The 24,459-nt window shown below is 43.1% G+C and overlaps 1 protein-coding gene across 1 annotated transcript in view; it reads left to right on the top strand.

The window, feature by feature from the left end:
- The window catches only part of LOC311323806 (transmembrane protein 100-like), a gene marked incomplete at both ends in the record, with an annotated part of 474 nt that extends 258 nt beyond the window's left edge, over positions 1-216 (top strand). The window contains one exon of the mRNA XM_084456103.1: positions 1-216. This exon is cut by the window's left edge and continues 258 nt beyond it. Within this exon, the coding sequence (XP_084312229.1) occupies positions 1-216 (216 nt within the window).
- Positions 217-24,459: the final 24,243 nt, after the last annotated feature.

Genomic DNA, 24,459 nt, shown 5'->3' with positions numbered 1-24,459 from the left:
CCGTTCGGCGTGATCTCGCTGGTGATCGGTGTGGCGGGCACGGGCGTGACGTTCACCTTCAACACGCTGCAGAGGACCAAGGTGGTGTCGGTGGTGCTGTTGGTGGTGGGTGTGATCATGCTGCTGATGGCCGCCATCTGCTGGCGGGCACACCGCCTTCGGAGGAGAAGGAAGAAGGAGGGAGGATTCTTCTGTTCCGAGCAAGGCACCTTGTAATGAATGGACTGAATAGCCACAAGCAGGGCACCTTGTGAGGGATGGACTGAATACAGATGGATATATAGTAGCAAATTATATGTATTGTGTCATTCTTTGAGGAGAAAACAGACTTGTTTATTGACACCGGATGTTCCTCTGGAGTCTCCCATGGAATCCTCTCCAGAGGCAGGAAGTTATTACAGTATTATAGTGACTTCCTGAGGACTGGGATAGACTGGGTGAGGTATGAGACAGAGAAAGAGAGAAAAAGAGAAGTGTAGTACTGGAGGTGTGTGTGTGTGTTCATTTTAAGTTCTATACTACCCCCCCCCCTCTCTCTTTCTATCTCTCTCTCTCTCTCTCTCTCTCACACACACACACACACACACACACACACACACACACACACACACACATATAGCACTAGCACTCTCTCTCTCTCTCTCTTTCTCTCTCTCACACACACACACATACACCTAGCACTCTCTCTCTCTCTCTTTCTCTCTCACACACACACACACACACACACATATACTGTGCACACACACACACACACACACACACACACACACACACACACACACACACACACACACACACACACACACACACACACACACACACACACACAGCCCTAGCACTCTCTCTCTCTCTCTACTCCCTTATCCAAGGGACCAAAGGAATCATGTAGCTGTTGATGGGGCCCCCTTCCCCCTCCAGCCCTCTCTCAGTCTGCCTTGTCTGCCTGTTTGGAGCTGAGACAAATCGATAGGAAGGTCTGGAGCCGCAGGGCACAGCCCCCCCCCATAGCCTCCCCCCTCACAGACTTGGTGGGAGGCTAGAGAAAAGGAAAGGGGGGGGGGGGGTCGCAGGTAAAAGACAAAGATCGGGGGGGGAAGAAAAGAATGAAAAATGTAATTCTGTCATTCTGTCATTCTTACTCCTTTGCTGCATCCTCCCTCAACTCACCTCTTTGTGAACTCCATTTGGCTGGAGCACATCTCGATGCCTCCATATAATCTCTCTCTCTCTCTCTCTCTCTCTCTCTCTCTCTCTCTCTCTCTCCCTCTGGCCATCACAGGGGAAACCCTCCCTTCATCACTCTGCCCTCCCCCTCCTTCTTTTCCCTGGAAGATGACTTCAGACAGTAAAAAGGGAAGGCTTCTGTAAACCTGTCGGGGCAAATGAACACCGGCCCAGATTGAGTGTGTTCTGTAGAGTTCTTCCCTAGCTCTGTGAAGAGCCTGGTCCTGGACAACTGTAGCAACCCGTAGGCAGATCAGGATGCTGGAATCATTTTCTTTTCATTATTGATGATAGATTTCTGTCCATTTTACTCATATTGAGTCACTGGTTCTTACCAGCAGGCTTTGACGTCTGAACAATGGACTGTTTACTTTAATCATTGGTCTTACTATCCGTGCATAGGTGTGTTCTTGTACAGTATGTGTGCATGACTGTGTGTGTGTGTGTGTGTGTGTGTGTGTGTGTGTGTGTGTGTGTGTGCACGCGTGTGCATACCCTCTTTATTTTTGATGTATCTCAGTGCGGTGCTCTCTTTTTCTGTAGTGATGTCATGAACATACGCAGATGGAGGTATATAGACTGAAGAAGGGGGACTGGCTGTGATCATCCATGTTCAACAGCCTCCACTACATATCAGATATGATGCCACATATTACAGATGTGTACTGTCTCTAACACAGGTTGCCACCTTCTACAATGAATGTATCTCTCTCAATATGAATGTCTCTCTACGTAATTATATATTTTTTCTTATGTGACTGATAATGTGTTTTTTGTATGTTTTGTAAGTTGGCATGTAAATTATTGAACAAAAAGAAACAAACAAAAAGTGATTTTAATATACTAGTTGTTTGAGCAAAGTAAATAATCTTTATTTTCTGATTGATGGTAAATATATGAGATCGTTCTCTTTATTAATTTCTTTTTTTTCTCTAAATATAAATTGCTTGATGTGTGTGAGTGTATGTGTGTGTGCAGCTAGCTGTCAGAATACTGTTTTTCTTTCAGTGCCTTTCACACCACCCCCGTTGATATCTGTGATGTTGTGGATTCACTGCAGTCGTCCTCAGTGCTGCTGTTGCCGTAAATAGAGAAGGCCTTGCTCAGAAAATATGTGGTACTTTCTCTTTTGAAGTCTCCTTAAAACCCCCACATCACACACACACACACACACACACACACACATCACACACACACACACTGTACTTAGCTTCATGGGGTCTCTAATGCACCGAATACACTGTATTACATGTAGGTGCATTAGACTAGAGAATTACGTGTATTGAGTCATAGCATATTCTCGCACTACAGAGCCAGTACAGATTATTAGTCTGAACCTTTAGAAGGAAAGAAAATAGCTCAACATTGATATATGCTATGGCCAATAGTACACACACTTCAATCACACCCACTCTTCACTACAGATTAGGAGATAATACCAAATGTGTGTGTGTGTGTGTGTGTGTGTGTGTTTGTGTGTGCGTGTGTGTCTGTGTGTGTGCTTCTGTTTGGTTTCTCTAGCAAAATGTCAATGCAATTTAAAATGTCTTAAAAATGTCAAACCTACTGCTCTTATGCAGATATTTGAAGTATCACAAGAGCTGTATTAAACACAAGATTTTAATTGTGAAAACAAACTTGAGTAATCATTATTCAAACCGCCCAGCCTCAACAGGAAACAGATATTTAAGTCAATAAACGATTTAAGTCAATCACCCATTGATGCTTCACGCAAACACGATTATACCTGTCGTCAACCTGGCATGGTGGTGAGAGCATGCCTCCATTACAATTCACCTCAGAACTTCAAGACCCAACCCCCCTCAGATTCACAATAGCATGTCTGTTTTACCCACCCTTCTCTCTCTCTCCCCCCGGACAGTCTATAAATAACTACAGCTGGAATGAGAGGGGAGGGTTCGGGGCAGTGGCGTGTGTGAGAGTGAGATAGGGATGTAGTGGAGAGATGGAGGGAGGGTTATTGAGAGCAGGAGATGCAGGGAGAGAGAGAGATCAAAGTGACTTGAATGAGGGAGAACAATTAAGAATGAGGGAGAACAATTAAACGAAAGAAAGTGAAAGGAATAGAGCATGATAGAACCTCACATAGAAAAGCAGAGTGCAGGAGAGAGAGACAGCAAGAGAACAAACACCTGTTTTTTCCTCAGTAGTGCCACACAGCATGGGGAGTCTGTTTGGTTATGTGTATTACCTCTTCTCTCTTTCTATCCATCTCTCACTCCTTCTCTCTTTCTCTCCTGCCCTCCCTCCGACCTTCCTCACCCCTGCCATGACTCATCTACTCTAACTAGCAAGTGCTGCTAATTAGCCATTGATTCATCTGATATGCCACTATTTATGCCTGGCTGGTCCAGTGACAAAGGTGCTCACTAGAATCATCTTACATTGCCTTACAAAGCATTGTAAAGGCTGTTAAAATTCCAGAGTTACCTTCATTATCCACTGCCAGCAGAGGGAGGAACTTCACCGGAGTTGAGAGAAGCCAGGATCATCAAATCTGTTTACACAATTATCTTGACAACCGGCCAATGTATGAAGTTGACATTTGGCAATCGGCAGGTCAACCCTAAACCTTATTCTAACCCCAACCCACACTAGGGACTGGAAGAAGGACACCAAAACCTCCCCAGTGATTGCCACTGCACTAGTAGAATAGTGGTCAGAGCATTGGACAAAATCCCTTTTTTGGCAATTTAGTTCTAAATAATTTTGACATAATTACATAACCAAGACTTTGATGAACAACTTTCATATTTCAATTCAACACTATTGTTTAGGGTGTGTTTTTACAACATTTGAGAGGGCAGAAAAAGTCTTTATAACTTTTGTGTTTGTAGATCTATTTACAAGCTGAATATGACACTGACCAAACTATTGATGGCATATAAATGTAGCTGTGATTGTCCTTCAAATAAAAATATTAACCACTTTGGAGTAAGTTTGTGTTAAGTTTAAGAAATTTAGATAAGTATCAGACAACACCAAAATCACAAAGCTGGCTCCATTGCTAACACAAATCGCTATGGAGAAAGGGGGCAACCTTGACGGGTAGAACTGTACAAGGGGAAAGGCATAGAAGTAATTTCATTTGTCATGACTTTGGCTGTTGGGTTCTTATTTATTGTCCTAATCCATTTGAGAAAGCCTTCACCTATTCCAAACCTCTCCATCATTGGGTCATCCACAGACAGGCCTCCCATCTTTGTCTCCAGTTATCCCGGTCCTCCATACACCTGGGAATCTCATTGGTGGTCTTTACTCCCGCATCCATCTTGATTATGTCCACAAATGTTTTGGTAGGATGTCTTCGCTTCGATCTCTTATTCTTCTTATTCCACATTCTACCATATTACAATGGAATTTTAATCAATTTTGTAGCGTCAAACTATTCCACAATAGAACTGCCATTCTAATCCATTCTAATCTCATTCCGAAGAATCATGAATGTTCCATGGCCTGACAGTCAGATTCTCATAAAGAGAGTCTGCTATGGAAAAACAGTCCTAGCTAAAGATAAGGTTTAAAAGACTGATAATATACAGTGTGAGAAAAATAGCAATGATGATGATGATGATGATGATGATGATGATGAAGATGATGATTGTGATTGAGAGAGTATTTCTCTCTCTCCATTCATTCTGGCTGTTTTTTGTTTTGTGTCTGTGAAAAGCGAAGTAATTGTATTGAGATTATCATAGTTATTCCCTGTTCCACCCACAGAGGCCAATATTAAAGTGCTTGATTTGCATCTTAACCATGGTATGTGTGTGTGTGTTTGTGTGTGTGTGCGTGCAGGGGGGTTGCCGAGGTAGTTATATAATCCACAGAGGCACTTTGCTTGCCTGTCTGCAGGAACAGAAATCCTGCCTTTAGCATCACCCCCCTCTCTTCTCCTGATTCCTCCACTATGTACACACGAACAGGTGAACCTCAATATGCTCTTCTTGACTCCTCATCAATTGCGTTCCTTTGCTCCTTATCGCCTCTTGGCTCCTCGTCCTTTCAAGGAGGAGGTGATAGAGGATGTAAGGAATGAAACAGAGACTCGTACACTACACGGAGACACAGCCCCAGGGCACCCATCAGCCCGCCCACGCGCCTCAAGCAACCCTGCGCTCTTCCGTCTCAATACTCTGAATCAGTCAAAATCCAATATCCCGCTGAGCTGAGCATGCAGCAACGAAGGCAACACAACAGCTTCTATTTCCTTAGTGATTGGGATACAGTTGTTTGGCAGCTCTCTGATGGTCTTTATTTCCAATCTCATTTAGGAGGCTTATCTTCTGTTCCTCTCTATTCACAGAATGAGGGTCAAGAGAGCGAGTCTCTGGGGGATAATCCAATCATTATTTGACTAGTGCTTGCAAAATGCACTTGGCGAGAGAAAAACAATCTGTAGCTACTTACATTCGATACCTTTGGAAATGATCCATTGAAGTTAAAAGGTTGATATAACGACTAAGCTAGCTAGCAAGAATAACATGAGCGCTTTTCAATCCGTGACCCATTTTCTAGCCGCTGTCATGCCTGCTGCAGCACTATTGTCACTATTTTGCTCATTACGGCCTATATAGGGCAATGCCTGTATAAAAGAGAGCAGTCTTTCAATTATATTATGATGCAGTGTAGCCTACAACAGATCTACTGTATGATGAATATCCAGAGACTTGACTTGAACTGCATTAACTCTACATGTATTGAAGGCACTAGTACAGTGGCACTCTGAGCTAAACTGAACCAAGCAGCCATAGTGTTACTCTGCCTGACTTGGGTGCATTAGATACAGTATAGCGGAGCAGCGCATTGTGACAGCAGTATTATGTTAAAATGATCCAAAACATACATTTTCTCAGCTTCATGTGACACATGCATGTCCTTGGGTCCTGAGCAACATACTTGGACAATATCAACTTCATAAAGTGGGTGCTTGTGGAGATATTCGCGTTGCAGGGGTACAGACATGCACTCACCATCAAATCTCTAATTATAGTAAAGATTATAAGCGGCTGATTTTCATTTGATTCACATCGTTAAAGAGGGATTGGAGGAGGCAAGGTAGAGCGGAGATCTTTTTGATATTCAGTAATGAACTTTAAAATGAACTTCTCCAAACTCTGAAGTCCTCTCCAGGCGTGGGTGTATAATGAGAAATTAAAACAATTATGTACTGTACTGTAGTCTGCTGTGGGTAAGGGTTAATGTCTGCTGTTAATGACTGCAGCAAAGTTACAAGTGGCAGAATAACTGCTGTGCTCCCAGCTGCTGCGTGTGTGTGAGTGAGGGTATGTGGGAGATACAGTTTTTAATGGCAAGGGTGACAGAGGAAGACAAAGTGCTTTACGATGGATTTGTCAATCTGTCAGTCTCTGTTTTTGCTCAGCTTCTTTCTCTTAGCCCCCCGCTGCCTCCTGTCTCTCTCAACCCCTCTCTCAAGGCCCTCGGGCTTATTCTTGCCCTCGTGTCCATCTGCCTTTTGGGTCTGTTACATTGGTTTGGCTCTGATCAGGGGCGGACTGGCCATCGTTTTCGTATGCGGTGAATGGCCTGCCCCTGCTTTCTCCCCGGGGATTGTATTGCAGATCTTTCAGAATGAATTGCTTTTAACTAATTAACTGGCCTGGGTGACAACAGTCACCAGGATTCTGAATCTCCAGCCTTCCAATGGTGATTTGCCAGAGTTTTAAGTACAGCAACCTGCCCTTAGCATCAGCTGTCGCCGAGTTGTATGAAAAAAGTCAATTTAAACAATCAAATACTGTACATGTTGCTATGCTGTTTATCACGTTGTTAGCTTTAGCTAGCTGGCTAGCAATATTTTCTTTACAAGGCGAGTGACTTTTTTATATTATGCAGTTGGTTGATGGCGATAACTGTTAAATATGTCAACAAACATGTGGAAAGGTTTATTCAATCACAGGAAAAGCAAACACAGTTTGTCGGAGGTGGCCAAAAGTACATAAACTCCATTAATTAAAATGTGTTGTCCCTCACTTGTCCCCCACCTAACCCTAACCATAACCAATAGCAGCAAGTCTACCTAATAAAAGTGAGTGGTCCACTTTGTCAAAAGCTTTGGCGAACTCAATGAATAGAGCAGCACAGTACCTATTGTCCATTTTCAAGAGCACAGTCTATTAGTGATTGTGGAAACCCTGGTGAGGCCAGGGCTCTGGCGCGGCCACTTGGAGAGGCCAGACGGCCACTTCAGCACCCTGGTAACGGACAGCGACCCCGGACACAGCCACTTTAGTACCATGAACTGTTTGTGGATGGCATCTACAGGAAACTCACTGTTTCCCAGGCAACGACCAGACCCAGCTGTCTCCACTTGCCTCAACAGCCACCCTGCCGGAGGAGAAGCAGCAGGGTCAAACACCCTCAAATGGGCGCTGTGGACCTCATTCCGGGAACTAAGGGATGAGGTGAGTAGGCTTTTTAGGCAGGTTGCTGACTCCAAACCCCTTTGTTAATGTGCTCACAGTTTTTTTGTTGTCTTTGGCCCATTCCCAATGTCCCCCCTAAACCCTAACAGAATGAGCCCTGAACCCTCACAGAATGACACTGTGTGGTTGAAAGCAGAAAGTGTTAATGAAGGAATGAATGCACTGCTGACATTTAACTGGTATTTATATCTCAAGAATCTCTTTTTCTCTCTCTCTCTCTCTCTCTCTCTCCATCTTTCTCTCTCTATCAAGCACGCACACACACGCAAACAAACACACCTTATCTCCACACATGTAGGTCTTTGACTTTAAAAATCCTCTCTAACCCATCATTAAAGTTCATCTTATGATCTTTAAAAAAAAATCTTATCCTTTCAACGTCTCTCAGTTTACAGGTGAGGTGGGAGAGACGGAGAACGACGTCACCCACGAGATAACCTCTCAAACTCTGTAACATTTATTAAATGTATGGATTATTGTAAGATAGAAACACGTCTCTGCCCCTAATTATTCCTAGAACTTGTGCTGTACATAGGGGGTTTCAATGATACTCTCCTGGCGAGAGCCCAGGGGTGGCGTGGTCAGGTGTCAGTGGCCAGGGCTTTACATGCCCCTCGGTTACATGCATTAGCAAAGACATTATAATCGAATCTCCCTCCCCCATGGAAATCTGTTAGAGTGAAATTTTCAATGGAGTGTAACAAACTGACAATCTGTCTGATATCAGGCTCCGGGACTAGAGCTTCACCCATTAATGCATCGCAAATAAGAAGAAGGAATAACTTCCGATTGTATCTCAGTGGCACATAGCCTGCAGTGCCAGATGAAATAGGCCACACACTCACCCCCCACCAGCATATGCTTTCCTCCAGAGTTTTGAGCATATGGACCTGCCCCCCTGCACAACATATCCAGCACACAAATCCATGGGCATGTCTGAAAGCTAAAACAGAGTGCCGTACCTAAACGACAGTCCTGACTCCTTCCCCTCTTTATCCCCCCTCCCCATCCGCCCCCCTCCCCACCCTGTGTGTCCTTGCTGTGTCCTTGCCTCAGCAGCCACCCCAACACCCGGTCCAAGGCTGACACTTTCCAGTGTAAGGCGCAGGGTTACAGTCTGGTGACTGGCATGCCCCCCCCCCCCCCCACACACACACGCACGTCTGGTGGTCGTTTATAACACAGCCTGGCTGTCAGAGAGACTACTCCTGACCTAGCCCCTGTACAGGCCTATACACACTAGCTGCAATTATAATGAGCTGGATTCACACACACACACACACACGTCACAGTTGTCACTGGGTCATTATTGCTCCCACGCTTACTTGCCCATGCTGGGTTCAATCTCTGGTCCTCTGACTTAACGAACACACGTGACCACCTCTCTCCAATACCGCATTAGTACACTGCCAAGAAGCTAGCGATTAATTCCATGGCGTGGGTGGGAGGTATCTACAGTATATCAAGGAATGAGTTTAACCAGTTCAACCACAGACACACACTCCGGGACGTCATGCAACCCAAAACATAACGAGGCACGCACCCGAAATGTTAGTGTTTTTTTGTGCATTTTTGCAGTTTAAAATCAGGACGCAGCACACTACCAGTTGCCACTCAAGCAGAGTGAAATTAAACTTACCGGTAGCGTTCTTTCAAGGACTTTCAAAATAAAAGTAAGGGAAAAGAAATCTACTTTTTTTTTTTTACTCACTTGGCATTGGTCCGAATGATATACTGTATACTGAAGTATGAAGTATATTGAATCTGATATACTGAATAGACTAATATTTGGAGGATCTGTTCATCAGTTAAGGAGAACCTTAATCTAAATGTATGCAAGTAGACCATGAGTGTTTATCTGAGATGAGGCGAGGGGGGGGGGGGGGGCTTCCAGGTCCAGTGTTAATTTGGAAGAAACCAAATCCACCGGGAAAGAGGGTGTTTGGCTTTTTGAAAGAGGTTATGGTGGCTTTTCGAGGTGGTCTATGACATAATTAAAATAATACATTCAGCTAAGTAGAGAAAATAATCATAGCTCCGCATTGTAAAATGTAATGGTAAACAAACAATAACAGAAATGTAAAAAAAACAACAACAAAAAACATCCCCAAATCTGAGGGGGCACGTGCCCCCTCAAGTTCTATCTCCACGTCAAGAAATCTAAATTGTTGCTGCTTTGTCTGAGCAGGGGGCTGTTAGCGGAAGTATAGTTGGGCCTGTCTATTAGTCTGAGAGGAGAGATACTTAAGCAGCAATTAAATCTCTTCGCTCCCCAAAAAGATGTTCCCGCTTTGTTGCTTTAGCAAAGAGATCTCTGATATACTGTTTATATTGCCGCCTCCCACGTTGTTGGCTCCTTCCACGCCCGCTGCAGCACGCCCCCACACAGAGCGGACATATACATTTATTGTTTCCACTTGCCGCATCCACTGTCTTAGGCTCATGGCAGATTAAACTCACACAGCAGATACTAGTCAACATGTGCCCTTGCCCTTCAGTGCTGCAAGTTAGCTCGTCACTGTACGCAGCTGCACAGTCATTGGGCTCAAACTGAGTCCAGCCCGGCGTCACGTTAGATCTTCCCAAAACACTGTTGACTCCACTAGTTCATAGCAGGGCACCCCCTTCACTGAGACAGCGACGCAGCCAGAGTCTCCAATGCTCTCTCTCTCTCTGCTCCGCCATCTCCAAGGCGAACTCGCGGGAAGAGAGCCTGCGCGCGACGTAAGAGTGGACGTGCCTCGTGCCCACTCCTTGGCGGCCATCTTCACAGCAGCCTCCCATGGGCAGCCCCTCGCCTCACGTGAATGCCTCCCGAACACTGTTGTGATGTCCTTGCACCATCTACATGCTCCGTCTTCCCTTCCGTCTCTCACCTACTCCTTCCTCACTCTTGCGGTTCCACCGAAGTGGTCCGTTTCACAAAGCTAGCTAGCTTTCCCTAGCTCCCGCCACGATTCCTCACTCCTCTGTCAGCTAGATGTCACCATCCCACTTCTGACACGTATAATGGCAAGGCAAAGAGTCAGCAGTTCAAGTTCTCTGGGGTTTATTGGCCACAAACAACATGACATACAGAGCACTCTGGGGATAGACACATAAGGGAAAGGGCAAAGAAACAATGGGAAGAGAGCCAGAACAAGAAATACGGTCCCTTTTTATTAAGCAGTCCCCCCTGGAAATTCCACCAATTAGTACCTCCGTCCTAATTGGACGGTTTCCTGGTGCTATTCCATGCGTGGTGTGTGGGTGGATGCCTCTTCTGTAGGAATATTTGGTGAAATGCTTTCTAAAACAGCATCAATGTCTCTGTATGACTCATTCAATCAAGCTTGTGTGTTTGTGTGTGTGTTTAACCTTGCAATGTGTGCACTCGTGCTCTTAAAAAGTTTTCTAATTATTATTCCCAAGGGTTCTGTCTTCTAGCCTACTGTATAAAAAGATACAGCTCTTTCCACAGATGTTCAATTGGGCTCTGGCTGGGCCATTCAAGGACATTCACAGACTTTCTCCGAAGCAACTCCTTTGTTCTCTTGGCTGTGTGCTTCGGGTCATTGTCATGTTGAAGGTAAACCTTCGCCCCAGTCTGAGGTCCAGAGCGCATCTCTGTGTACTTAACTGCATTCATCTTTCTCTTTATCAGGGCTAGTCGCCCCATTCCCGCTGCTGAAAAACATCCCCACATTATGATGCTGCCACCACCATGCTTCACTGTATTAGCCTGGTGATGAGCGGTGCCTGGTTTCCTCCAGAATGTATGTCCAGTATGTATGTACTGTATGTTGTGTGTATGTGTCGATCTTGGCCTCTCTGTATATCTACAGAACAGCATAGTAGCACTGAGTAGTGAATAATCAACAGCCCTGAGGGAGGACGTCATTCTGAGCTGAGAGCTGGGGGTCAGAGGTGAGAGGTCACACACTGCAGGAAGGATGCGAAAGAGAGAGGGAGTAATGGGGAGGTAGGGATGGATACGTGGTCTGCTGGGTCTGTCCAGCTCTTTCATGTGTTCACCAGTTCTCTGGTGTGATGTGAAGTGTGTACAATAGGCTAAAGTATATTGGAGTTGAGATACATGGGAAGTGTGTGTGTGCAAGAGAGAGAGAGAGAGAGAGAGAGAGAGAGAGAGGGGCAGAAGTAACTAGATGTGTGCCAAGTTTGTTTCACATAGTCAAACAACGTGAGCTCATGAGAAATACAAACTAAACTAAAACAAAGCATTTAAAAAAATAAAAATAAACTAGCAAGCCTTCTTTAAAACGAATTAAAACTAAAAAGAAAAAGGTAAAACAATATACAAATAAAAACGAATGAAAAAAAGCAAAACTATTATAACCTTGGTGTATATGACACCATTAATTATCCATCTTCTCCTCCACAACATCCTCCTCTCTTCTCCAGCGCCTCCTCTCCTCCGCTCCTCCTTAGTCTTGACTTGTCCTTGACATGAAGAGGGTATAGATGTCTCCTTCCTAAGGACTCCTGGAGCATGCTCAACACACCCCAGTCACAGTCTCCAGAGCCCATGTGGAGTGTGAATCATGTGTTTCTCCTTCTCTATCCGCCATGTCTGTCTCTCTGTCAGCTCTTCTCCCAACTCCCTCACTTGAACTGTTGATTGCTTCCTGTTTGGCCAAGCTGTTCTCAGAAGAAAGTCAACAGTAAGAAAGTGTTAAGCAGTGAATCACTCTCTTGCCCTGTACTTGCAGGCACAGATTCATTTGAACTGGCAGAGCTATCTCTGTTTGCCCCCCCACATCTCCTGATATTTTTATAATTACCACCCTATATCACCCCACAGGTAAAACCAAAAGTTAAAAACCTGGGTGTTATCCTTGACCCTGACTTTAATTTTGAAAATAATTTCTGCAACGTTACTAAGATAGCCTTTTATCATCTGAAAAACATTGCAAGAGTCAGACCCATCTTTCCCTTGAGGATGCCAAGAAACTGACTCAAGCCTGCATACTCTCACGATTCGATTATTGTAATACACTTAATTCTGGTCTGGCAAAAAAAACTATTGCTTGGCTGCAACTTATTCAAAATTCAGCAGCAAGAATTCATATATATCTATTTAAAATATCTAAAAACAGGAAAAGAGAGCATATTACTGCCAGCACCAGCATTGTAGCACTGGCTCCACGTAACGTTGAGGATAGATTTAAAAATGATTTTACTTGTGTTTAAAGCTTTGAATGGTCTAGCGCCTCCCTACCGGTCAGACTGTCTGTCGGAGTATGTTCCAAATGGCTCCCTCAGATCGCTTGGTGCTGGTCTGCTGAGGGCGGCTTCATCAAACAGCAAGAAGCACAGTGATGCTGCCTTCAGTAGAAATGCACCGAGGATTTGGAACATGCTCCCCCCTCAGATTAGTCAAGTATCTCGGTTGACAGTTTTAAAACTGCTCAAAACTTACTTTTATGACCTTGCTTTTAATTGATTTATTTTTTCTCACTTTTTTTTCTAATTTCATTGTATTTCATTATACCATTCTATTTGATCTTACTTTTTTATGGTCTTTTTATTATGTCTAAATTGATATTTATGTTTTTGCTTTTAATGTCTTCAATGTCTCAAGCACTTTGAACTACATTTTAGGTGCTCTATAAATACAGTTTATTATTATTGGACCTCATTCCTGAACATTTTCTTGAGTGTCTTCTTAAAGGTCTTTTTACGAACTTCGGACCTCAAACTGGACGTTTACCTTCCAACAGGACAACGATCCTAAGCACACAACCAAGACAACGAAGGAGTGGCTTCAGGACAAGAATGTTCTTGAGTGGCCCAGCCAGATCCCAGACTTCAACCTGATTGAACCTCTCTGGAAAGACCTGAAAATAACAGTGCAGAGACGTTCTCCATCTAACCTGACAGAGCTGGAGAGAATCTGCAGAGAAGAATGGGAAAAATACCCCCAATACAGGTGTGCCAAGCTTGTAGCATCATACCCAAGAAGACTTGAGGCTGTAAACACTGCCAAAGATGCCTCAACAAAGGGTAAAGGGTGTGAATACCTATGTAGGCTACTGTACATGTGATATTTCAGTTTTTTTTTTGCAAACATTTCTAAAAAAACATTATGGGATATCTATAAAAAAACATTATGGGATATTGTCTGTAGATTGATGGGGAATAATGAATTTAATTTAGGAATAAGGCTATAATATAAAATGTGGAAAAAAGTGAAGGGATGTGAGTACTTTCCAGAGGCAGTGTAATTATCAGTGTCTTCATCATCACCCTGTGAGCATTTCTACTGATCACACTACATTAGACAGCCCTCTGACAGCTAGGACCAGAAATAACCCGAGTACCACGTATCAGTTCATGAACAACTTCCCACACAACTTGTTCTGCACCCACAGCACTCTCACAGCCTATATCTGAGGTATGTGTTACCTGTGGTTTTAAGTATGTTTTATGTGTTAGGAATACCTTACATATGTCTTTGTATGGCATATCAATGTCATTATTTAGGAGACCCACTAAAGGAGAAAGGTAAACCAAAAGGTGGAAAGGTAAAACTGAGAGGGACATTGCTTTGATCCTGTGATCCTAATCACTAGCCCCTGGCCCTCATGCCCTTGCTTTAGTCACAAGTCTCAGCCACAATTCTTCCACACCCATTTTAAACATCACTTTTGGCCAGTGGTGTAAGTTTATTTTCGCCACTGCGTCGAGTAGAGAGACTGATGTTGGAAGTTCATAACCTAATCACACATGCTGAATTGGATGTATGACCCTTACTCTGGTCCAGGGCGTTCTCACCAACGCCCTGTCAAGGACCATACATTTCTCCATTAGCTTGTCCCCCCACTCAGTCTGCTCTTCAGTATTTATAGTAACTATATTTTCGCTACTCACTGAAGTGAAGATGAAAGATTTTTTTCTGGCTTGACTTTCCTCCCCCATCTTTTATATAAAAAAGCTATTTGGCATTTAAATAGCACATATCCACTAGCCTGGTTTCGCCATCCTGATCATACATTCTATTTCTAGACAAAAGCTAATATGCTAGCCAGCAGTGAGAGGGAGGATATTTATTTCCATGTTAAGAATCAATGTTTGTTTGGGGTTATGTCACCACGGGGGAGAAAAACACAAAAAATACTCTTTCCACAGGGATTATGATTCTGTGTGCTAATAATATGTGTGTGTGTGTGTGTGTGTGTCCTTGTGTGTGTGTCCGTGTGTGTATGTGTATGAGTGCATGTATGGGTGTGTTCATGCTGTAGCTCATCAGTGTTTACACATTCTTCCCCAATGAACAATCATATGTTGTATAATTAGCTTAGTAATTGATACATGCTTTCATATTGATAGCCATACCCCTACCTAACTAAACCCAAGGGTCACATGGGAAATCTTCAGGATTTTTATTTATTTTTAATTATTTTTATTTCATCTTTTATTTAACCTTGATTTATCAGGTACTTAATTAAATCCGTTGAAAATGGGATGCTACTTACAGTACATATACATCCAACAAGCCATCAAACCAAGATGTCAGAGGTCAAATGTTAAATCTTAAAACTTTTTTTACAAGATATTTTTGTGCATTTCTGCTTTATTATATATGACAATGTAGATTGACAGGAAAGGTGGGAGAGAGAGAGAGAGGAGAGGAGGACATGCAGCACATGGCCCGGGCCGCTGCAATAAGGACTAGCCTTTACGTGGTATGCGCCTTAACCCGATGAGTCACCAGGGCGCCCTCTTGAAACAAATGGTAATGTCTTCCTTTGATCTTATTTGGAGGACTTGTGGTCACTAAAGTGTCAGCTAATGAGCATCCACATATCGACAAGATAATCTCTTCGGTCATCATCATCATCATCACCACCCGACCCTCTGTCTTAATCTGGTCCAGAGATGTAATAGTGTCGACTCATGGTCTTCCCAGCCTGGCCCCCCAGGGTCGTTCATCTGGACACCTTCCCAAACAACACTCTAGACTCCATCTGTTACATTACAGACGGAGATGGAGCCTGGGGGTGGATGTAGTGCAACGAGAGAGTGACAGACAGAGAGTTAAAAAGACGGAGATTTCTTATGTCTTTGTTCCTCAGTAGAAACATCTTTAAAACTGCCGGAGATCATAAACAGTGTGTGTGTGCATCTGTGTGTGTGTGTGTGTGTGTGGGGGGGGGGGGGGGGGTGCATGTGAGGGTGTGAGGCTGAGAGGAGGAGGTAATGTTAATTACCCTGCTGTCATGATGATGGATCTGCAGGCAGCCAGGAGGCATGCCACAGTTTAAAACTTCCCTCTCCATGTCATCCCCACACATGCACACACACACGCACACGCACACACACACACACACACACACACACACACACACACACACACACACACACACACACACACACACACACACACTCTCACTCTTCTCTTCCTCAGGGGGATGGAGGTGTTTTCCCGTTTCATGTTACGTAAACTCTGTCTGTCTGTCTGTCTGTCTGTCTGTCTGTCTGTCTGTCTGTCTGTCTGTCTGTCTATTCCCAGACCTAAATAATTCATCAGGAACGTACAGGTATGTGAGCAGATAGAACTGGCCTTGGGAAAATATGTAAATATAAAACACATACGCCACCCTGCTGGAACTGGTGTAAATCTGCTTTGGTGTGGGCTTTGGTGTGTGTGTGTGTGTGTGTGTGTGTGTGCATGCATGTGTTAGAGGTCTGTGAGGGCCTGAAATGTCTGCCCCAGCCCTCTGGTCCGGCCCTACACTAGCCCGCTGAGTTAAAGGAGCAGTAAAGGAAAAATCATGTTTAGCCCGTTTTAAGGTTACTTATCAATCAATCATCAATCAAAGCTTTATTTGTATAGCGCATTTCATACCCAGAGGCAAAACCAAGGCGCTTTACAGAGAACAAGGGAGGTGGGCATACGACCCACTCTCTACATATTCCAGAGGGAAGCAAAAAAACAGTAATCACCCGGGGGCCAGATAAGTGAACCATTGATCATATACAATGGTTCAGATCAAAAAGTTGACAAAACTAGCACTTTTTTAGAAAGTCTGATACAATGGATGTGGGTGGGCACCTTGAAAAATAATTTAAAAAAACATGTTAAACTCTCAATTTCAAAGACAAGAAACTCACCGAGGTGTTAGTTGGCGTTCTGACATATAATTCGCCATAAAGTAAGATTCTATTTAATCTGGAAAGGCTTTTTAAAATATTTAGCATAGAACTATTTAGTCGCAGCACATACTTGTGTAAACTTCCGCTTAGTTCCGCTTCCTGAATCCCCTCTGCGGATTGATCTACACATCTACAACGGTCGCTTCAATACAAGTCAATGGATTTCATAAAATGATCAATATAACCCTACAGGATTCATACTTTGCGGCGAATTTGATGTCAGAACACCAATGGACACCAATTACCCCCCCCGTTGAGCTTGTTGTCTTTGAAATCGAGAGTTTAACATGTTTTTGAATGATTGTATGTTTGGTGTGCGAGTGTTTAGTGTGCATGTCCAGGTTTGATGTTAAATGTGCTGTGAGGTGGGACTGAGACAGAAAACACGGTTGATGATATTCTAATAAATTCTGGCGGGCTAAAATGTCCTACCCATAATTAACCCAACATTACCCTAAATTTTCAGGAGGGTAATTCAAGTCAGTGTATTATAGCCCAATTTCCCCAATTTGCGCACATTTGTGTCTAATTTCTGATGATTAGCCCCTTAAATTGAAGTGTGTTGTTGTAGCCGACCTTCCAAGAAGCTTCTACCTAACTTCTTCGGATCATTCCATCTTAAGCTCATAGTCATTCTAAACCTACTATTGCACATGTACCTCCTTTACTGGCTAGAATTATATGTAATGCAAATCTATTTTGTAACACAACCTTTTTCATTTAATTTACTTCTTTAGCTAAGGCTGAAATTACTTTGTCCGATGTGTTCATGTGGAGGAAATAATATACCGAAAACAAAAATTTGAGATATCTCTACGGTGTCTAGAATTTTATTGTTGATGAATTACCTGCATTTCAGCGTGATCAACCTTCCTAATCATGGGAATTAAATGAGCAAGATAACATCTACCTACACTGTTGCTATTTAATGCATGGGCAGAGCAAGGATGGCCTCTACAAGGCTGTTGCCTAGAGATTTTCCATGTTTAGAAATAACGTGACCTACTTATGTAACCTGTTCATGCACCAGCTGAATTTTGTGTTTGGAAACCTTGTGGCCATTCTCTGCTAGATAGAACAACAATGCTTTTGTGTCCTTGATACACAATTCCTTGTCTGGGCTGGCAACAAGCAAATCATCCATATACTGGACAATGGTGCTATTCGGTGGTGGAATAAACCCTTCTAGGCTGCACGCGAGCTCTGAATTGTCCCTCATTGAAAAGTGCCAAAGAACCGAATGCCCACAGCTCAGAAGACAGAAAACACAGTGATGGAGTAGTAGGCCACCTTTTTAAAGATATCCGAGCACTGTACAAACCTTGACTTGGGGTTTTGGATTAAAACAATAAAAACTTTGTAAACGTTACTTTTTCCCTTACTTTTGTACTTCAGTTTACTGGCCTGAAGAAGGCACACAGAAACTATTTGGGAGTTAAGGTAAAGGTGGAGAAAAGTTAGGTAGAAACTTCTTGGAAGGTAGGCACATGAAACATTTCAATTTAAGGCGCTAATCAGCAGTTAGACATAAATGACTATGAAGTTAAGATGGAATGATCAGAAGAAGTTAGGTAGAGACTTCTTGGTAGTTAGGCTACAACAATACACTTCAATTTAAGGGGCTAATCAGCAGAGAGTTACAGTACCAGTAATTTCCAATAAATTACTAGGACATTTTAGCCCCTTAAAATGAAGTTTTACTGATTGGTCTTGTGAGTTTTGGCAAAACTGTTTTAGTCTCCCACACTGTTGTTCTACTCTTACAGTATATCTCTTTCTACAATGGAGAGTTTGGATACTTGATTCTGATTGACTAAATACTCTGTAACCCACGGCTGCTACTGCATAACAATTAGTATTAATGCGCCGTCAATCTCATTGACGAGGCCATTGATAAAATCAAGCGGTAGGCTATGCTTTGCGTAGCAACGACTTGCAGCAACCTTGCCTTTTTCGTATCCTATTACAAAAACGCACTCATCAGTCCGACTCCAACCCTTCCACACCCCTACCAGCAAAAACGAGTGCTCTGGAGAACTGTTTTAATAACTGCACCATAGCTGCAAATATTCAAATAAACGTGAACCACCCGAATTATGCCTTATGTGAACAAGGCCAACCCAAATAGGCGAGATAGCCTATGTTGCCTGGCAACCATTTAATTCAGAACTAGCCTATCGCAGAAGATTTTGCGAATACTAAAATGATAAGAATGATTGGTAAATTAAAGATTGAATGTTACTACTGTGTAACCCACTGCCTCTCATGGTCAATTGCTTAATTCTCCCATTGTCTTGTGGCCTTTCTTTCTTTCTTTCTTTCTCTTGAAGTGGGCAAAAACTTCACCTTTTGCTAACTCAGATATAATTCACCATTGCTAATGTAAACTGCACTCAGTTGACCTCTAGGCTTAGACACAGTGTATATTTAAATAACCACACTGAAGTCTGACCTAATAGAGAACTTTCCTGGCAGCATAGTTGCTGACCAGTATGCTGGTTGAGCAAGATAGAACAGGTGCAATTGCTCGACCAGACACTGGACACTCCAGTCTAGAAGGTTCCGGTCGCCTAGGCAACAGAGTTTAATCTTGACCTAGATGCTATTTAAATACATGATTGCTGTATGCTACATAACTTGATATCTTACCCCTCCCTCTGGAAACATGTAAAGGCCTTTAAAAGGCGGAACCATAGAATGTTAAAGGAGAATGCTCGTTTTTGACAACCTGGACCTTATTTACGGCATATTATAAGACGTTTGACTCACCGAGATAAATTTGGTGTAATTCTGAGGCCTGTAGAAGAAATTTAAAATCCAGCGCGAGCCAAGTATATCCATGTAATGGCGGTGGATGGGGCACCGAGAATGCAGCTTCTAAAAAATCTATTTTCTGCCGCGAAACGGTTGTTTTCATCAATCTGTCTTTATGAATCGCTAGTTGTGCTTACATAGAGCGAGGGCTTGTTGTGGTTTTTCACATGCCTCTGTAATATGATCTTTAGAAACGTCTTGCTCCAGCACACATGCGCACAGCGCGCAGACTGGCTATTCTCCGTTACGTCTGTAGGCTACACTCACGGCTCACATTCTCTACACTACGATCGGCTTGTTGGTGCCTGGAATATTGTGTGCAATATGCCTGAATATTTATCCGATTTTGAGGATATAGAATATGACTTAGAATATGATGGACGCCGATCGTAGCGTAGAGAATGTGAGCCGCGAGTGTAGCCTACAGACGGAGAATAGCCAGTTTGCACGCTGTGCGCATGCGTGCTGGAGCTGTGGTGGATACACATTTGCATAGTATTGAGACATTCACCAGAGAGTTAGGAATTCAGAACGAGAACTAACAGCTAGTTCAAATGTAGACAAATGTCAGATGTGTTTAGCTCGTGCGTTGGATACTTTCTGGGTTGCTAGGCTACGAGAGAGGAGATGTTAGTGGTTACATTGTTGATACTTGCTACTTTGTTGTTACCTCGACTGCGCTGTAACTTTTGTTGTTTTTTATGTGAGAGTAAATAGTTAGACTCGACTCGCCTTACGTCTACCGTCTCCCCGTTATTGTACTCCCACAATACAATATAAAGTGCAAGTCAAAATTCAATACAATAAACGAACACAACACGACTAGGGATGTATGGCCTAACAAGCCTCAAAAGCTTATGAAAATAGTGAGTCTTCAACTGTGACTTGAAAACCTCTAGGGTCTGGGCAGACCAAATTTGCAGTGGCAGACTGTTCCAGCATGGGGAGAGTGGTGCTGGTCTGAGTAGGGGCCTAATCACTTCAAAGGAGTTCCTCTCCATCTCTGAAAGGACCCGGCCTTACAAGGACCCCAGGATCCACTCTGAACAAGACTAATCACACTCCGCCACTGAGATATATTCTCAAAGGACACGAGCCCACTATACTATTCCTGTTTCTTATTCATATGCAAAACAAAGGGTCCAGTGACCTAATTGGAACCATTTGCAGAAGGAACACATGCCTCCCTGTAGACGTAGATCTAGAGGGTGTTATGAGAAGGTACTCTTGAGTCCCGCAGCAGGTTCACTGTGAACCTAGACATTCTCTTTTTTCATCAGTTCTCAATACCAAGGAGGCCAAGTATGTGATGCAGTATAATTGATTTATTTCCCATCCTTAGACAGACTTCCTTCTTGAGGCAGCTGAAGAAATTCAACATGTCAAAAGGCAATGATGGTATCCTTCTACACCTCCATCATCGAGTCCATCCTCACCTCCTCCATCACTGTCTGGTTCTCAGCCACAACAGACAAAGGCAAAGGCAAGACTGCAGCGCATCATCTGCTCCACTGAGAGGGTGATTGGCTGTAGACTGCCATCTCTACAGGACCTGCACGCCTCCAGGACCCTTAAACCGGCCAATAAGATTGTGGCCGACCCCTCCCATCCCAGTCATGGTCTCTTTGATCCACTCCCCTCTGGCAGGAGACTGTTGGCCATCGGAACTGGGTCCTCACACCACAAAAACAGCTTCTTTCCCACAGCCATCAGACTAATTAACAAGGCTTGTGTCCCCCCACAACCCCCCCCCCCCCCCACACACACAAACACTAACTATATACCCCCTGCACCACTTGTACACGACCACATACCTCAATAGCACACACACCACATACACTGTACATAATACTGCTCATCCACCACACTACACTCTGCACACTCACTGTACATACACTCATCACACTCCATTCTGTATATAGCATGTGTATTGCATGTGTGCCTCTTCTAACCAGGCCTTAGTCAGGTCCCATTTCAAGCCTATGTGGGTGAACCCAGGTGGGGCCACTGTGGAAACCGCGGACAAACCCAGATGGGACTCATTTTGGCAGCCCCCGTGGCACCCATGTGGGCCCCACCTGTCAATGCTGGCTGGGTACCGCTGGCACCACTTAAGGGCAGTCTGGTGTAAAAGGACAGAGCGTGATGATCTGACATACTGTATTGCTTTTGCTACTATAATTCATTGTGACTACAGTACTCTCGGTGTGTGAGCCTTGTCAATACACATTGTTATAGAGTGCCTAAGTGAAAGTGGGAGGAGCCGTCCCATGGGACCTTATTTCGAAAGAAATATGTACAGTAGTTAATGGCAATAAACAAATAATTCCTTGATCTCATTTGAATTGTGCCATGACCATACACATGATGTTTGTCAATTTAAAACATAATTGTGTAAGTCAAGAAAGTCGCAGTTTGTTGTAATACTGAAATTATTAAGGTCCCATGGAGGTTTTCTCTTCCTGCTTCTGCTAAGGCACTCTAAGTACAAATACAAAAATTACATTACATTACAATAATTTAGCAGATGCTTTTATCAAAAGCAACTAACAATAATTGCATTTAATGTAGGAAAAGCCACTGTACTACTACTTGCCAGAACCTACAAAGTCACTAAGAGCATAATCTAGTGCTGAAGGCAAAGTGCAAGAATAGCAATCTAAAATACAATAGGTGCTTAAGAGGTTGGATCGTTATAGTACTTCTTGAAGAGATGAGTTTGGAGACTGCGATGAAAGATGGGCAGCAACTCTGCTGTCCTGACGTCAGTGGGCAGTTCGTTCCACCACTGCGGGGCCAGGACAGAGAAGAGCCGTGACCGTGTCGATTGACCGCAGGGGCCTCGGAGTGATGGGGCAACCAAATAGGTTTGGTAGGTTTAACATATAATATCATTATAACATTGTAACAACAGCATTAACCACCTAACCTTATGTAATTACATAACATGATGCTAAACGTAGCCTCACAAACTTTAAACCTAACCCTGAGGCTAATTCTAAATGATCTCATCATAGCTAGATCTGCTGATTGTTTATACACTTTAAGCATAACTGGATCTACTCAGGAATCTGGGAGTGGGACCGAGAACAGGAGGAACAGAAAACAAAACATGGGATCTCTCCCGTCCGTCTGAAAAAAAAGGGCAGCGAGGAGAGGAAGAAAGGTTGTGGCTAAAATTAGGAATCAAACAAGTTTGTCCTCAACCAGGAATCTCCCGCATGGGAGTCAGACGCTTAATCCACTACACTACCGAGGAACTCTTAAATGCGGGATGTCATAGTGTTCTTGTTCCTATGGAATCTCTCACATACTTCCAAAAAAAGGGGAAAGGAGAGTGAAAGGAGGGAGGGAAAGGGATGGAAAGGCCGAAAGTAAACGTAGGAATAAACCCACAGGCTAGCAGAGGGTGTGGGTATGGTTTCCAAAAATCTTGAACCCCTATCTCTCATGTGGAGTCCATTGCTTTCACCACCACTCTACTTGTGCAACATAAACAAGTCTTACTCCAAAGAGCAAGCTAAAATAGTAATTAATGGATCTGAAATCATACAAGTACAGTACATCAAATTCCTAGGAGTCATTGTTGAAAGATTAAAATGGTCAAATCACATCGACCCGGTTTGCAAAAGATCTATGAAAATGCTAGGTATAATGAGAAAGGTCTATCCTTCAGCTCATTTAACTTTATATTATAGTTTTTTGTTTCCTTTTATTAATTACTGTGATATAGTCTGGGCAGCCACATATCCCACATACTTCAACAAACTACTCATTATCCAGAAGAGGTTCTTAAGAATGATTTCTCACTCCAACAGAAATGCACCATCTGCACCTCTCTTCAGAAAATACTCTCTCCTACCAATAGATAAATTGAATGATTATCAAACATGCTTATTTTTGCACAGGTTTATTAACAGGAAGCAAGATCTCCTCAACACGTTCTGTAATTTCTTTATTTTCACATCAGATGTCCATTCACACCACACAAGGCATAGCAACAACAATCTCTACATACCTCCCCCCCGAACATCACCAATTCAATATCTCCTATAGAGGCCCTAAGCTCTGCAGTGATTTAAGTTTACCTTTAAAATCTATATCTTCTTATTAAGTTTTTAAAAAGCAATTAAAAGATTATTTACTTTGGTCCAGTGTGTAAACATTAGCCTTTCATTATCTGTTGTACCTTATCTTTCTTTTCATTTACAAAGTCTATTTGTTAGCCGTTACGTTACTTATAATTTGTACTCCTATTGATAGGGGTGGAGCTCATGTACAAGCCCATTGGGCTTTGTTCCCTCCTTGCACCGTTGTACGATGTGCTAAATTGATAAACTCTAAACTCTAACTCTAGTGGAGATCAGCAAAATGATTTTGGTGTTGTTCTTTATTTTGATGTGCTGGGACTACTGCCTCTTGTGGTGCCAACAGAGAAATGCAGGTTAACATTCAACGAAGGGAGGGAGAGAGGGAGGGAGGGAAGGAAAGAGGGAGTGATAACTGGACAAACGCTATACTAGCTGCGCTTGCTTACAGCCATGCACAAAAATCAGATAAACACTGTATTAGGAAAAATTACATTATCTTATCTTGGATCATGTGGTATTACATACAAATCATATGCTTTATTATTGCACTATGAAGAACAAACTATTGATCAATTAATTATGTTAAAGGAGTAGTAAAGGGAAAATGCATGTTTAGCCCTGTTTTAAGGTTACTTATGATCATATACAATGGTTCAGATCAAAACGTTGACAAAACTAGCACTTTTGAGAAAGTCTGATAATTGCTCTAC

Source organism: Borostomias antarcticus (genome assembly GCF_949987555.1).
Source record: "Borostomias antarcticus genome assembly, chromosome: 22".
Lineage (NCBI taxonomy): Eukaryota > Metazoa > Chordata > Actinopteri > Stomiiformes > Stomiidae > Borostomias > Borostomias antarcticus.
Note: the sequence above shows the minus strand (reverse complement) of the source record. Positions and strands in the feature narration are given on the sequence as shown.